We start from the raw sequence: 15,347 nt of genomic DNA, 5'->3' as shown, positions 1-15,347 counted from the left end.
CCTGATCTGTCTCGGGGTGTAAGGACCCAGCGCTTTCCTTGGGGGATATTTTTGTCACTGATATTTTCAGAGTGTATCGGGATGTAGGTCTTGCATGGCCAGGTATCCACATCTCCTGGGGCCCAGGGTGGGGATGGTGTCAACTGTCACCCTGAGGGAAAATAGGCAAGTTCCTGACTTCCCTGGAGCCACCAACTTCCCTGGAGCCACCTTTCTGTTGCAAAATGGCCACAAAGAAACTGCAGGAACCACCTCCCAGGGAATATCAGCCCAGAACCTCCTCTGCAGCTGGTGCTTCCTCCACCCCAGTCCTTTCTTGAATATCAGGCATCTGACCTGTCCAGGGGCTCACATTAACCCTTTCCCTGGCCTTGTGCACTGCTTATTTTCACATCCCCAGCTGCTGGATTTAAACTGGGAACCTGTGGTGCAAAGACAGTGATGTTTATTTTTAGTCTGTGGCACTGTGTGAATGTTAATTAGGACTGATAATAAGGAACACAAACCTATTGGCACCCTTCTTGGTGGCTTCAGCAAGGAATCCTGGTGTGGTGACAGCTCAGCTGCTGCTCCATGTGTAAGAAGCTCACCCTAGCCAGTGAACATATTGAGGAAACAGGAAATATCTCAGTGATTCCCAACTGTGTCCATCTCTGGGAGCAGAAGTTTGTCATCTTGGCTGCTGTGTGCCAATGAAATGGAAACATTAGTTATTTATGGGCAAAATAAGGGCTGTTCTATTTGTGTTGGGGTAGTAAAATGTTCTAAGTGTTTGGGCAGCCTAAACACCACTGGTGGCATGGTAACCAGAGGAGCAAAACTTGGATGGCTTGGGATGTACACGGCGCCGTGCTGGTATATTTGTAACAGGTTACAAATACACAAACCCAGAAAATACCCCCGTGGTTAAAAATGCTCAAGGGAGTGGATGTGCAGGCGTTTCTGGAGGTAACCTGAGTCCTGGTGAGTACTCTTGAGAATCGCTGAGAGTCTTTCCATTTATTTAAGTGGCTGCTTTATGGAATGATAGAGTTAATTTTGCAGATAAATAACTTTTCCTTAGGGAAAGCAGCATCACCAAATCATGAGAACTCATGGGGGCCCTCCCAGGCCAGGGTAGCAGCTCTGAGGCTGATCCCCAGGCTATACCCTAGATGTTGTTAGGAATATTGTCACATCTGGGATAGCCTGTGCTATGTGCTGGTCAGATCCCTGTGCCAGCAGATCTGGAGAAGGAATAGAAGGATATAATAGCCAGGGCTGGCTGTGGCTGTACTGGTAAGTGGAGACAGAAGGAGCTTTGGTGCTGGTGCAGCTGCTTCCCTGGAATATGACAGGGTTTGCTAAAGAGGAGCCAACAGTTCAATTGCTTTACTATTCCCCTGATAATCAGGAAACCCCACAACATGGTAAGCTTCATCCTCTCCTGTCTTATTTAGTGGTAAACTTGAATAATGAAAACCAAAACCAAACCACAAATCCTACGTAATGTAATTATATAAACAAATACAGTTAGTCTGTTCCACAAATTACCTCCTGGGTTTCTCACCTTCTTTTGGTTTCATTGTCTTGACTGAGTTGAGCATCCCCTTCCACTGCATCGGGAGAAGGAGAAAATAATTTCAGTTATTTGTTTATGTTGTAAAAAACAATTGCAGCCCTACAATACGAAGATCCCTCATATGGATCTTCCCCAGTGCTCTTCCAGACACTTTCCTTGCCCTTCTCCTTTCCCCTCCTGCCTCCACTGTGTCCCTTTTGACAAAGAATGACCAGAAGCGCATGTAATGATCCAGACTGGGGATTGCTGCTGCTGAGGTACCTAATAGGATTATAAGATTTTCAGCATTAATCCTTATCCTATTCTTTAGGCAGACTAACCTTTTCCTTAGATTTTTGCCTTCTGTTGCACAATTATTTGACTCTTCAGTAATTTCTTTACAGCTGCTGTTCTGTCCTTTTTCAAGGCGATTGTAATTGGTGTAGACCTCCAGCATGGAGCACTGTAAGGGCTGTCAGGCTGCTGTGGTTATTTGTTTACTGCTGCAAGTGAGCTTTTCCTACCTCACTGATGGATGTCACCACTTCCTTTGCCTTTCCCCTTACCCCGAGGGTATGTGTTTGCTTTAGCCCAGGCTGCAGAACATGTTTCTGTAGCTTGAAATGTAGCAATTACTACCTCCAGCTCTGGGAGGTTTGCTGGTCAGGATATCTACTTCTGCACAGAGGGTAAGGGGGCCAAGGCTTTCCTGGGTACATGCTCATTCAAAGGAGCTTTGAAAGATGGAAGTGGGTGGGGAGTGGGTTGAACTCTGATTTCCTAAGGAAATGAGACTTAAGCAGTCTGTTTTTCCACTGCTGCTAGTTTTTTGGATCTGCAAAGTGATTGTGGCCAAAATAGATGGGTTACAGAAGTCTCAAATATTAAGTTTCTACATTATTTCTGAGAATTAGCTGCTGAATAAGAGATTGTCTCGTAGCAGTGTCCACCAGGAGGTGAAAGCTGCAGTGTTGACTCCATGGGTAGGTCCCTGATTTGGCTGGCCAGGCAGACAGTCGGTGCAAGTAACACTGGAGTCACAGCACGTGTGGGTCCCAGGGCAGCTGGCAGCTGTGGAGGGAACTGAGGGCCTGTGCTGCGATTTTGGGGATGTGTGAGGAAAGCTGAAGGTCCTGTGGTGTGGTTCAGAAAACACCAGGAGTGTTGCAGGAGATTATAGAGATGAGGAGGAACTAGGGAATGATACATTTGGAATTTTTGTGACTGGGCCTCTCAAACTGTGGGCTGTCAGGATAACTGCCAGGGAACAGCTTGTTTTGGAGGTGATGGGCTGATTTGCAGTGGGGGGAGAGGAGCACAGGAGCCTCCAGGGTGTGGGAGAAGACACACAAGGAACAGCAGAGGAAGAAGCTGGTGGCACTGAAAACATTAAAGGAGAGAAGGGACTGAGGTGGGATGTGACAAAAGGCCAAACCAACAGCATTTAGGAACAGGCACAGAAAGCAAAGTGAAGTTACTTTAGCTTGTTAGGCCAAAGGGGTGGGGGAGGAGGGAGCAGGGGAGAAGTTTAAACACTGGTTCATCCCGATGGGGTAGAGACCACACAAGGGAGGTAGAAAAGAGACTTGGACAAGGAATGATTTCGTGACCTGGGCAGAGGGACAAAAGATCAGCCTTGGGTTTGTGTATAGCGTGCAGGAGTGATTTGGCAACAGTCTGAGCACAGGGATGAAGGAAAGCAGGAATCAACCATAACTTGAATTACACAGGAAGCTTGGATGAGGGGGAAGCGAGAAGCATTGTCTTCAGCAAGGGAGAGGAACTGAGAGAAGAGATAGAGGATTGATGTGTGTGTTTGAATTAAATCAATTGTACTCAACCCTGATCCAAAGCCAAGTGAAGACAGTAAGTTCAAGAGACTATTTGAAATATCTCTTTGTGCAAGTATTTGTCTTTAAAACCTTGAGTATGCTCTAGAAAAATGCCCAGATATCTTTCATCTTCCATTTGTAGGGTGTGCCCAGAGGTTAAGTGATCCCAAGCCACATAGTAAGCCACAGCAGTGACAAGACTGGCTTCCAACATTCCTTGAAACAGTTTTTAGTCTGGTAGACCATAGCAGTAATAAATGTCCATATATGCACACAACATACCACAAGGCAAATCAGTGAAACTCTCAATCTCCAGTTTAGGGAGAGCACATCACCTTCTTAACTGTCCCTTACTCTGCCTGTGCAAAATTATTGCACAGTTTCCTTCCTTCACAGCATTTTTTCTTAGTTTTTTTTTTCCTCTATTTTTATTGTCAGCAACTAATTCTTTTCTAGTGATGCTGTAAACTGTTTTTTTCTTCAGGATCCAGTGACTTTCTGTTGCCAGCACAAACTGAGGAAATGAATATCAATCATTCAGTGATTATTTGCAGGAAATAAAAGCGTGAGATAGCAGCCAGCCCAGGCCAAGAAGGAAGGACAGCATTGCGGTGCTCTTTATAAGGAGAGCCAAAAATATTATCCATGTGCTCAGCTGTTTTCTGAATATTGTGGAGCTTTCTTCCTTTTGTGAGCTCTACTTTCTCTGGATTAGGTCCTGCTACGATTGAACTTGGAGTATTTGTTATTAGCCTCAGTGAGAACAGGATCAGACCATTGTCTGTCTGTCTGTCCTTGCCTTAACCCCTGTTGCTGTTTGGTAAGATACTGCAAGGGACAAAAACACGCTTGGTTTCCCAGATCCTCTCTGAGTGTTGGTGTCTGATCCTTGCAGATAGCACAGCCCCTGGGGGTGGAATAGGTTCGGAGCTGGCTGTTTGCTGCAAAGCTTTTTGAAGCCAGTGTGAAGCCTCTGTAAAATATCAGATCCCCTCACTCAGTAGCTGCTTTTCTGAAGTCTTCATTGTGCTCCAGGTTCTGCTAAGCTGTGCTACGGTGAGCATGATGAATAGCAGGCAAATTGCCTTCGGTCAGTGCTTTGGAAATCAAGATGTGTGTTGGCTCACCCCATTCTTTCATAAATACCTTCTTGAGCTACGGGAAGTACCGTGGAACACCATATCCCAGAGTGTTAATTTTTAATGTGTTATGCACGTAATGGACTTGGCTGTAATTGTGAGTCCCACGGCACACAGTCACTGCTGGCAGGAGGGAAAGGATGACTGCAGGTCTGTGTGGCTCCACAATTAGGGACTGAAACATTGATCATTTTCATTCCCAGCAGCAGTGGAAACAGTTGTATGAATTTAAAGCAAAAGCTTTAGTGGGAAAATGGGTACCTGCAAGCCAATAAACATCCCCCTGCAATCTATTAAATTTAGACTTTGCAGCATCATCCTCCTGCACTGAATAAAACCGACTGAAACCTGGGCAGGGCAAAGTGGTTTTGACAAGCCTATGCTTATGTCCGGAATAATCCAAGTGAATAAGCATGCAGGCAGTGATGCAGAGAGGAGTTAGTATAAAAAATTCTCAACCTTTTTTTCTCAGTAGTGCTATTTTTAACATACAGATCCTTATTTCTTTCTTACATGAAATCTTGAAGCTGACAGCATCCCTTTCAGACTTGCAAATGAAAGGAAACTGTCTGAAAGAACAGCAGAGCAGGGATTTTTAGGCCTGATTCTGTTGGTATATCTTGGTTGGCAGATTCTTCCTCCTTTGATGAGCCCAAATTGACTTTAGTGAACAGTGCAGGATTCTTCCCTTTATCAGTTTTAATGTAGGATAAGACCCTCAGCATTCAAACCCTTGTGCCAGGAGAACTTGGATCCTTCTTTATTGTCTGCCAGCATTTCAGAGTATTGAATAGAGGTGGAAGGGATTTTAGACAAATGATTCTCATTTTGCCCTGCCTCTGAAAGCAATACTCCTACATTCCTGGTGTCACAGTAGGTTGTTTTGAAATCAGATTCTTAATTTCCTTTTTAAAGTGTGGTGGCCTTGGTTTGGTTGTTTTGTTTTGTGTGTAACTCATAGAGTATGACCTGTGGAGACCATTCTGAAAGGAAATTCATCCTGAATCCCTGCTCTTCATTCATGTCACTGGCAATAGTTTCTCTGAATTCAGTGATGCAAAATCACTCCTGTACTGTACTTAGTGCACTCAAGCTTAAATCAAATCCTAACACTTTTTACTAGTGCAAAGAACACATTTAAAACACAGGGGGAAAAAACAGTTCTCTGTGACAGGAAATCAATTTAATCCATTTATTGTTTATTCGTTTTTTTCCAGGCTTATATTTGGCACACTTTACCCCGCATATTATTCTTACAAAGCCGTGAAATCAAAGGACATCAAAGAATATGTGAGTAATGAGGTTTGTGGCTGTGCTGTGGGTTTGTTTTCTAAGATTGCTCCTCACCACATTGTGAAGGTGTTGCCCATGTTCTGGGAGATCTCATAAACCAGTACAAGGGGCAGACTGGCCTGAAGGTGAACTGACTGATTGCTGGGCACAGATCTCAAATAAGAAGCCTTGGGTTTGTGCTTCTGGCTCCTCTGCTGAGTGGATGTGCTCCCTGACAAGTGTGTGCTGTTCCTCTGGTGGTGGGAGCTGAGCTATATACAGCAGACTTAAAAGGCATTTGGCATCCAGAGCTTTGTGTGCTCTCCTTTGTTTCTGAAGAGCAGCATAAATCAAAGCCTTTTCAAAAAGCCTTGAAGCTTTAACTGCTCATTCAAAACAAGGATCAGAGGAGGCAACTGGAAGCACATACCACTGAATCCTCAGACGGAAACATCCTGCCTTGCAGAGCGACCTATTTACAGGCAGGTCTGGCAGCTGGGTGTGCTCTCTTGTCCTTTTGCTGAGAAATCTTCCCTGGGCCCCGGTTTCTAAAGGCACATTGGGGCCATCAGGGAAAGTGACGTGTGGGAGAATCAAAAGCACTTGCATGCTGTTGGGGTCCTGTAGGATTTGTAGTGCCCTTCACAATCTGAGCTCTGTTGACTTCATTGAACCCAGCTCAGCCTCCAGATCTTGACTCTTCAATCCTCTCAAGATCCTAGGGATGACAAGCCCATTTTCTCCTCTGGGTAACAGCATAGATGGCTATCCCATTAAGTCCTTAGTGCAGGCTCAAACTGGGACTCATTGTGGCTGTCGAGATTTTTTTTTTTTTAATCATTCTCCTCCTTCAGAAAATTATTTTGGATATTTTGAGGGTCATAAGTGTTACAGAGCACAGCAGAGACTTCAGGCAAAATATCCCTGCAGCCCTTGCACAGCTATGCTTCTCAGGGTCTGTACACTCTTTGCTTGAAAATGCTGGAGACGTGCATGAACATCTCTAAGTAGTGTCTGCTACTGGTACTTAATGTTTCCATAGTCCCTTTCCAGAAAGTATTTTGCTGAAGGGTCCAATTCCTGTTGGAAATTCAGTTGCGAAAGAGGAACTCACATCAGACGCATGAGGTCATGACCCAAATGTGAGAACAGCTGATGTAGGACCTGCTCTGCACTTAACAATTGATTTTAGTTCAACACACCAGTTGTGGCACTATGTCCATTAGGGTTCGGTTAAAAAAAATAATAAATGAAGTAGTAATTTACACTGACAGTCAGAGCCTTCATTTTTTAGTCAAAACTGATATCACTTTAGGATATATTGTTTTCTGCTGGTAATATTTGTTTTGATAAATGTTGTTCTAAGCTGATCCAAGACCATCCACACCATGTCTTGGTTTATGTTTTAAAGTTTTGCTGGCAGTAATGTCTGAGAGAGCCGTGCTGGCACTGAGGCTCTGAGGAGTTGCAGTTATGTAAAAAGCCTGGCAGAAGCTGCCCTGGGAAGACAGTGCTCTCAGGCATTTGGCAATGCCATTATTGCTGTAACACTAAATATAAATATACATATAAATCCCAGGAGAGCAGTTATGTAGCTGAGTGACTGGTGCTCAGGAAATAATTCCAGTATCTACAGGGAGATGGAGAGAGACTACAGGTACTGTCCCCACTGTACTGGGGAGAAGATGGAGAAGCTGTTTCTGAGCTGGTGAGATCCAGATTTGTTGACACCTCCATCCTCCCTCCCCCAGAGCAACATCTGGTGTAGGAAACCTGCTTGTACTGCCTTCTTTCCAGCCTTCCCTTGCTCTATTGCAATTATCTCAGCCTTAGATAACACAGTCCAGTTCTTTAATTCATGGATTTTCATGGTTTTTGCTTCCTTAAACTTTCCAACATTCCAGCAAAGCTGCTTGGGGTACTCTGTTTTCAAATATACCTAATTAAAAGACAATTTTCACTTAAATTAACAATCTTTGTCATACTATCTCTTTCCAATCCCAAGAAGAACCAAAACTGCATACATCAGAATAGTTGAGCTGTGCTTCTGAATGCCATTTAGGGCTCAGAGACAAAAATCCCCAGATTCCTGAATTCCTTGAGATACTACAGTTCACCTGACCAGGTCATGGTCCCCAGAGAGTCCCTCTGTTTTTGTCATCCTAAAGGACACCATCCATGCATCAACCCCGCAGTGGAGTTTCCCTAGCTGAACACAGAGACAGCCCAGCACATGCTTGCACTGCCAGTGTGAGGTGAAACACTCTCACCTACGCCCCGTGTAAGGGATTTGAGCTAATGCCCTTGCCCTTATCCTTGCCCTGTGCTCAGGGTGTGGATGGGAGCAGGCACAGCCACTCAAGTGCTGCACACTGGTTTAGGAATTGTAGTGAGTTGATTGTTCTCCTGAGCCCTGGATCATGGGATGGGCACTCACCTCTTTACCTCTTCCGGGCTATAGATATTATGTGAGTAATTACAATTTATCTTAACTGTAGTTTGGCCAACACCCTAATAATAACATTTGCCATTAAGATGAGCCAAGTGAGACTTTTAATGCCCTGTGATAGGGCTGTGGTGCTCTGCTGGTCAGTGGAGCTTCTGTAAGGACAGAGTCAGGCTGCTCTTCTTCTCCTCAGACCAGTCCTAAAAGCCACAGTCGCTTTCCCAAGGGCTGTGAAAATCTGGTGTGGGTTATGTGCTGAAGTGAGGGACACTCTGGCACCTTCAAGTCCACAATGATTGCTAAATACATGAGGGAAGGCAGAGGAGGGGTGGGTAAGAATTTCTGTGAGAGTTATTTTGTGCACTTGTGCCTCTAAGAGGTAGTTTGAGGCCTTTGGGGAAAAATGAACCAGCTACTGTTTTTGTTTCCCAGGTCAAATGGATGATGTACTGGATCATATTCGCGCTCTTCACGACAGCAGAGACCTTCACGGATATCTTTCTTTGCTGGTGAGCACCAAAGGGAGGATCTCTGGCATGAGAGAGAAAGAAAATGGAAATGTTTACAAGGGGGGGAAAAGGGACACAAAGGTGCACTGACTCCTGAACACAGGGTTAACAGCTTCAGGTGTATAGAGGTGTTCTGTCTGGAGGAGCCACGCTTCCTTTCCCAGTGCTGTCAGAGGAAAAACAAGAAAGAAGTGGAAGTGCTCAGTGATATCTCATTAGTGAGAAATCATTACAGGAGTCTCAGTCCCTTCCTGTCAGAGAAAGGCACAGCTGATTGCCCCATTGGATGCTTGCAGAGGTCATCACATAAACAACAGTGGCTTTAGCTACAGGCATAGTTCTGGACTTGCCTGGCTGTATCCTACAGTAAATACACAGACTATGGGAGTCAGGCACAAACAGCCCTGCAACACAGGATTTTTTATGTTGCTGTGTGGGTGTTGTTCCTGGGATGTTTTGCTGTTCCTGGCTAGGCTGGGTTTATGGTTTGATGGGGGGCAGTTAACAGTCCATACTGATGTGGGCTTTCTGGTGCCAGTGAAAGGATTCCTGGTCATCTGTCAAGACCAGAGCGCATAAATGCCCAGTTATCAGATTCAGTTCCTTAAATTTGGATGCTCAAGCATGGAAGTGTTTTGTTGCTTGGTTGCTCTTTTTAGCAAGACCTTTCTAGTGGAAAACAGTGAGATCAATTAGACTTGAGGATAAAAATTTAACTGCAGAGCATGGCCCTCACTTACAGGCTGTTCCTACATGCCTCCAGTGAGTCTTCCAGACAAAGGGAATCGGGGGTACTTGGCAACATGTCAAATCTGTTGAAAAGGAGATAAAAGACATTACTGTCTATCTAATTTGCATGCAGATCTACCTCCCCTTTGTTCATCTGGAACTTTGGTTTTTGGAGGATGTATTATGTGGGTCTCTCAGGAGTTGTGACAGAGGGCTTGTCCAACCTGTGAAATCAAGTGTGCTGTAGAGATCCTCAGTGAGGTGGAAGGCCAACCTGGCACATCCATGCTCAGAGTGGAGCATCACAGAGGCCCACTGGATCAGACCTGGCTGGCTCAGTGACAGTGCTGTGTAGCACAGCAGGAGCCTGTCTGGGTCCAGCTGGGCTGGGCCACTGCCATCACAGGTCTCTGTGCTGCTCTTGCTGGTCCCTGCCTACAAAGGGTAACAATTGTTCATCACACTGCTGGCAGCAACCTGCCTGCCCGCATGAGGATGCTGCTGGCTGGCCACTCTTGAGCTCTGGGCTTTGTCCTCCAGGAAAGAGTCTGGATAGTTTAATCTCAGGGTGTCCCTGACTTGTTGTGACAGCTAAAGCATGACCTGTTGTCAGTTAGTGTCCTCTGTATTTTGCTGTACTACCTAAAAGACAGTGTGGATCTGCCCAACAAAAGTTCTTGTAGTTCAGTTTCAGTCAGATAAGTGTTATCTTAAAAGGAGAAAGGCAGAGAGGTGAAATGTGCCTAAATATATCAATGAAATGTTGATTTGCTGGTTTGGTCTTTGCTCCCTTACAATGACTGGGGATACTATGAAGGCAACACCAGTGCTTTTTGCATGTAGAAAGCTTCTCTTATCACACCTAGAGTCTCTTCCAGACCATTAAATAATGGTCCTGATAACCAAGTAAAGATTCACCCACATGCTTAGTTGAGATGTGTGCAAAGGTGAGTGAACCTGTTCTGGTCTTTGGAGTCTTTGGTAAGCAAAAGCTGCCCTGAGCTAGACTGGCCAGTCCTTTCCTATGCTGAGCATCTCTAATTAAGGGCAGTGGTTAAATTGGGAGTGGACAGTAACAGCTCTTTTTCTTCCAGGTTTCCATTCTACTATGAACTCAAAATAGCTTTTGTAGCTTGGCTGCTGTCTCCGTACACAAAAGGCTCCAGCCTCCTCTACAGGAAATTTGTCCATCCAACGCTGTCTTCAAAAGAAAAGGTAATCACAGGTGCCTTGGTCCTCTCTGGGTGGAGCAGAACTACAGTGTGTTTACTCCAGTCTCTGTATCACTCATTTTCCTGGAAGACTGAGAGTTGCCGATTCTCTTCCTTCATCATTTGATCACCTCCTTTTCATTGGTGCTTTTGTTTTTCATGGTTGTTGTGTTTTTAAATCCTGGCATCAGTTCAGTGCACTCACATGTATTAACTCATCTTTGTGCACTTGAAGTTGGGAGGGAGGGGGATAAAAATACCTCCTGAGCTGCTTTGCATGTACTGGCTGAATATAGCTGGAGAACTATGTTGTGGCTGGATATGACAAATAGAGAAACAGGGTCTGGCAGCCAGGACTCTTCAACTTTGTTCCCAGCTCTGCCTAAAACATTGTGCAGCAATGAGACAAACAGCCCAGGCAGTCTAAAATGGGCTTAGCAAACACATGCCTGGCTGGGAGACATAATATGGTGAAGTAAGGCATGTAATATGTCGAGGTCCTGGGTTAAAAAAATGTCTTCCTCAAATTAATGATGCTAATTATGGGAGGGGGACATTACAGCTTGGATCATTTGCCTGCCTAGGAGATTCCTGTGGCTGCGAATGGGGCATTGTCAGGCAAATCCATTTGGCTCATGTGAATACATGGGCCAAGTATAGCTATTGGTCACATATCAACATGCTAATTACTGAGTTTCCGACATTGGCAGCTTTGGAAATGAAAGCTCTGTTTAGGCACAGGCAATGCATGAACAGTTGTATCTCAGTTCTATCCAAGAAGGACAGTGGGGATCAGTCCCCTGTCTCTCTGCTTCCTGTGAACTTCTGCTCACTCTTCTCACAAGTAGTCTCATGCATTTTGGGTTGCCACCTCTTAGTTACTGGGAATAGGAAGAGAATCACTGAGCAGCCAACAACTCCTCACAGCCTCCAGTCCCCACTAACCCAGCAATCCAGCAGCTGAGTACTGAAGTCATTGTCATCGTTATCATCCAGACTCCTGTGTCTTGAGGGAGGGAGGGAGAGGGAAGGAACTTCTATGACCGTTTCACTGTATAATGAGCAGCATCAAAGTCCAGAAGCTCTGGGCCTACCAGTTCCATGGGCATTTGAAAGTGGGCACTGCTGTGATTGCAGAGATGACTTGGATACTTCTGAGACTACCAGTCCTGGACACAGGGCAATACAGCTTTGGCTGCCCAGAGCCATCATATGATTATTTTTAACTATGGGGCAATCCAATATGTCTTTAGAGTCCATAGTTTTCAAATAGCTCGTGGTCCATGCTGCCCAGGTGGATCCCTTGCTTCCAGGACTTGTTGGTGGTGGTTGCACTGTGCAAGTTTATCACAATTTTGGGTCCCAAATTTCCATTCACAGAATAAAGAGTTCCCAAAGCCTGCAGTGGGAGTTACTGTTCCCCTGCAAACTTTTCTCTTTGCAAACACTGGCTGTGAACTTCTCTCCAGCCATGGTGGAGGAGATGGAGGGTATCTGCTCCTCCCTAAAAGATGACCTGGCTCTGCCAAGAGCACAAGGCTGGGAGCATAGTCTGAACTTGCCCTTCTTGTGCTTATTTTTTGTTTGTTTTGCTGTCTGCTGTGACAGGAGATCGATGACTGCCTCATCCAGGCAAAGGACCGGAGCTACGATGCCCTCGTGCACTTCGGGAAGCGGGGGCTGAACGTCGCGGCCACGGCAGCCGTCATGGCAGCTTCAAAGGTAAAGGTGCGGGCCAGGATGGTGACTCCTTCACATCTCATCTGCATCCACTGCCCACAGCAGCCACAGTGTGGAGGGGGAGAGGTGGTGGGCGTAGGGATCCTCCCACTGGTTTTGTATAGTGACCTATAATTTGTGTGTAATTCTGAAGTTCGTGAAGGCTGAAAGTTCACCTGCAAGGCTTACACGCAGCATACCTGGTGTATAATTGTCTGCAGACATGTTTGTGTAAGAGTAAATGGGAAGTGGCATTAGTTGCTTTTGGGGAATGGGTAGATATTGTGTGAGTGGTCTCATCTGAAGGGCTGTATCCTGTGCTCTGTTCCTGGCTTAGAGCCAAACCCAGAAAATAGCTGTCATCTCTTGCTTGTTTGCTTGCATAAAAGCTGCCAGGACTTGATAACTGCATTTTGTGGTCCTGCCCTCTGGCCATGGGCTGTCATGGCTTAGGGTCGATGTGCACAGTGACTATATCCTTATCTTTGGGGGTGAGACTTGTATAAAAGGCATGGCTACAACGCCTGTTGCAAAAGGGTAGTAGAAACATATGGGCAAGGTGGGTACTGTGTTAGAAACAATATGAGAATGGAAGTTGAAGGAAATTATTTTGCTCTGCCAAATGCAAAATGATGTATTTTAGTATGTCTTGGCCTTTCCTTCTGCAAAAATGCGTAATACATCCTTAGGAGGCCAAATACCATGAAGTCTATAAAGCCTGTTGAATGCAAGGTATTATAGAAGTGGGGAGCCCAAGGGGTGTGCCACATTCATGTGGGATCACAAACCAAAACCAAAAATTACCTCCCTTTTCACTGCCAAGCACTGTGCAGACTGTGGTTGTCAGGCTTGGTACAGTTCTTCTCCTGAACTGTTGTTCTTCAGTGGGGAGGCTCTGCTGACCCAGGGGCTGCTAGATAACCCAAACCTGGACTGAAACCTGGAATAAGCATGGAGCTAAGGCAGAGCTGTGTATTGTATGCTGAATAAAACCACATTTGTGTGATGCCTTCATGGCACTTAACACTTTTGCTGCTGCCATGGAAGCCTGAAGAAGTCACACTATGGACATAAATAGGCTCTGGGAATGCCTGTTTTGCAGCACTGCCTTTGCTCTGAGCCCCTTCCTACAAGGAGCTGCAGAATCTCTGTGCTAGAGCTGTTTTTAGGACACAGTGAGAAACTATATGTGAATGCCAATGGAATTCTGGCTCCTGTTTGGGTAGCTCCTGAATATGAGAAGCTCAACAGTAACCCAAACCCACAGCACCAACCTGTTTCTCCACCAGGACTGCAACAGTGTTTTCATCAGCTGTGGAACTGGAATGAACAGTCAGCATCACAATTTTACTTCCCACTGTTCTGCTTTTCTGGTGTTTTTCTTAAGAATCTCCCTGCCCTGAAATGTGGCTCCAGTGGCAAGGGGGAAGAGGGGGAAGAGTCTCCATGGTATAAGGAAGCTGTTGTCTTGCATGAGTTGATGAAGCTCCCCATTCAGTGGTGGAAGAAAGCAACCCTGTGACTCGTGTGGTATTGTTATATTGCACATTTCTCTGCCAGCCCAACTGGAGAGAAAACTGTTAAGACACTGAAACCTGCAGATGGACCAGAAGAGTCTTTCCTGCACACTATTTTGGGGAGGGGAAAATGACATGTTAATAAGACTAAGAGGTTGTTATTGAATAGATTGGTTGAGTTTTACACCAAAGCAAGGAGTGTTCATGTATTTCCTTCAGCCTTGACATTTAAATTACTCTTGAGTGTCTGAGGGAAAATAGGACTCCTGGCTTCCTTCACTGCTTCGGCTTGTGGCCTCCAACAAGTTGCTGGTTTCTGTGTGCCTCAGGGTGCAGACCCAACAGAGAGGGTGAGCCTATTTGACAGCTCTCCTCCTCCAAAATGGAGTAATGCTCCTGCTCCCAGTGTGCACCAGCACTTTGAACCTCCTCAGATTATCTCAAATATTTCTCAAGTGCCTGAGCCAGCATAAGGGAAGGGGTGGAGCTACGTTGTGAGGAGTATGGCTACAGGAAAGGAAAGCAAGATCATCCCTTCCTGGCCATGGGAAGCAAACGGATTAACTGTGCTGCTCATGGAACTACACCCTTGATACATTTACACTCTCCACGGTGTGATGGTCAGGAATGGTTAAAGAAACTTCTGTCCCTTGCCCTTCTCAGGTGGTATGTGCTGTCTTTCTGGCAGGGAGAACTGACTGGTGTGAGTTACAGCCTGATGTGTTGCAGTACAGAAGTGCTGAGCTGGGGTTCCTCAGGTGTTCAGGATGTGATTGGGCAGGTGTGGACATGTCTCCAGGTAGCTGTCCCTGCTGCTGTGGAGGGAGCTGTTTCCCAGAGAGGAGTGATACAACAGGCATGGGTGGGAACAGTTTCTGTTGCCCTGGTTTTCAGCTGCTGTCAAATAGATGTCAACGCCCTTACTTGCTCACTTGAGGAGATGTAACAGAGCCAGATCGTCCTGCGTGAGAGAAGTTTAAGTGACTAATTATCAGGAAAACACTTTGAGCAGGCAGATGCCAGACCAGACTGAAGTGCTGTCCTCCGGGGGAAGTTTCCATGGAGGGAGGAAATAGAATACTATTTCTGAGGCTTATCATGACTTTCCCAGTGCCAAGATTTAAGGATATCCACCTACTCTGTGGTGAGTGTTGAGTATAGATGGGAAATTGAGTCCTTCATTTGGGTTCAGCCTTTAAAGGATTGTGTTAAAACTGGAACCTCTAGAGATGACCATCTATTCAGAAGCACTGAGCTCCTGCAGCTCCCGTGGAAAACGTGGCTTTTACCAACAAGTGAATGTGAGGACTATTTCCTGCTTCACTTGGATTAATGGATGAGGAAAAGATACTTTTATATTCAGAAATGGACTCAGACTTTGCAAATCAGCATCTTCTAGTGGCAAAACACAGTGAGCTTCTGGGCTGAAGGGG

The 15,347-nt window shown here is 45.6% G+C and overlaps 1 protein-coding gene across 10 annotated transcripts in view; it reads left to right on the top strand.

Annotated features, from left to right (window-relative positions):
• Positions 1-15,347, top strand: part of REEP1 (receptor accessory protein 1) — a 68,483-nt gene that overhangs the window by 21,266 nt on the left and 31,870 nt on the right. For 9 of the 10 annotated variants that reach the window (XM_018086555.3, XM_018086563.3, XM_018086553.3 and 6 more), the window contains exons 2-5: positions 5,729-5,801; positions 8,662-8,738; positions 10,562-10,682; positions 12,287-12,400. In XM_018086555.3, coding sequence (XP_017942044.1) covers positions 5,729-5,801; positions 8,662-8,738; positions 10,562-10,682; positions 12,287-12,400 — 385 coding nt within the window. Of the gene's footprint in view, positions 1-5,728; positions 5,802-8,661; positions 8,739-10,561; positions 10,683-12,286; positions 12,407-15,347 lie in introns of all 10 variants that reach the window. The other variant, XM_018086554.3, reaches the window with a different exon arrangement.

The sequence above is a fragment of the Manacus vitellinus genome, unplaced genomic scaffold, assembly GCF_001715985.3.
Source record: "Manacus vitellinus isolate BGI_N305 unplaced genomic scaffold, ASM171598v3 scaffold_98_pilon, whole genome shotgun sequence".
NCBI classification, from domain to species: domain Eukaryota; kingdom Metazoa; phylum Chordata; class Aves; order Passeriformes; family Pipridae; genus Manacus; species Manacus vitellinus.
Note: the sequence above shows the minus strand (reverse complement) of the source record. Positions and strands in the feature narration are given on the sequence as shown.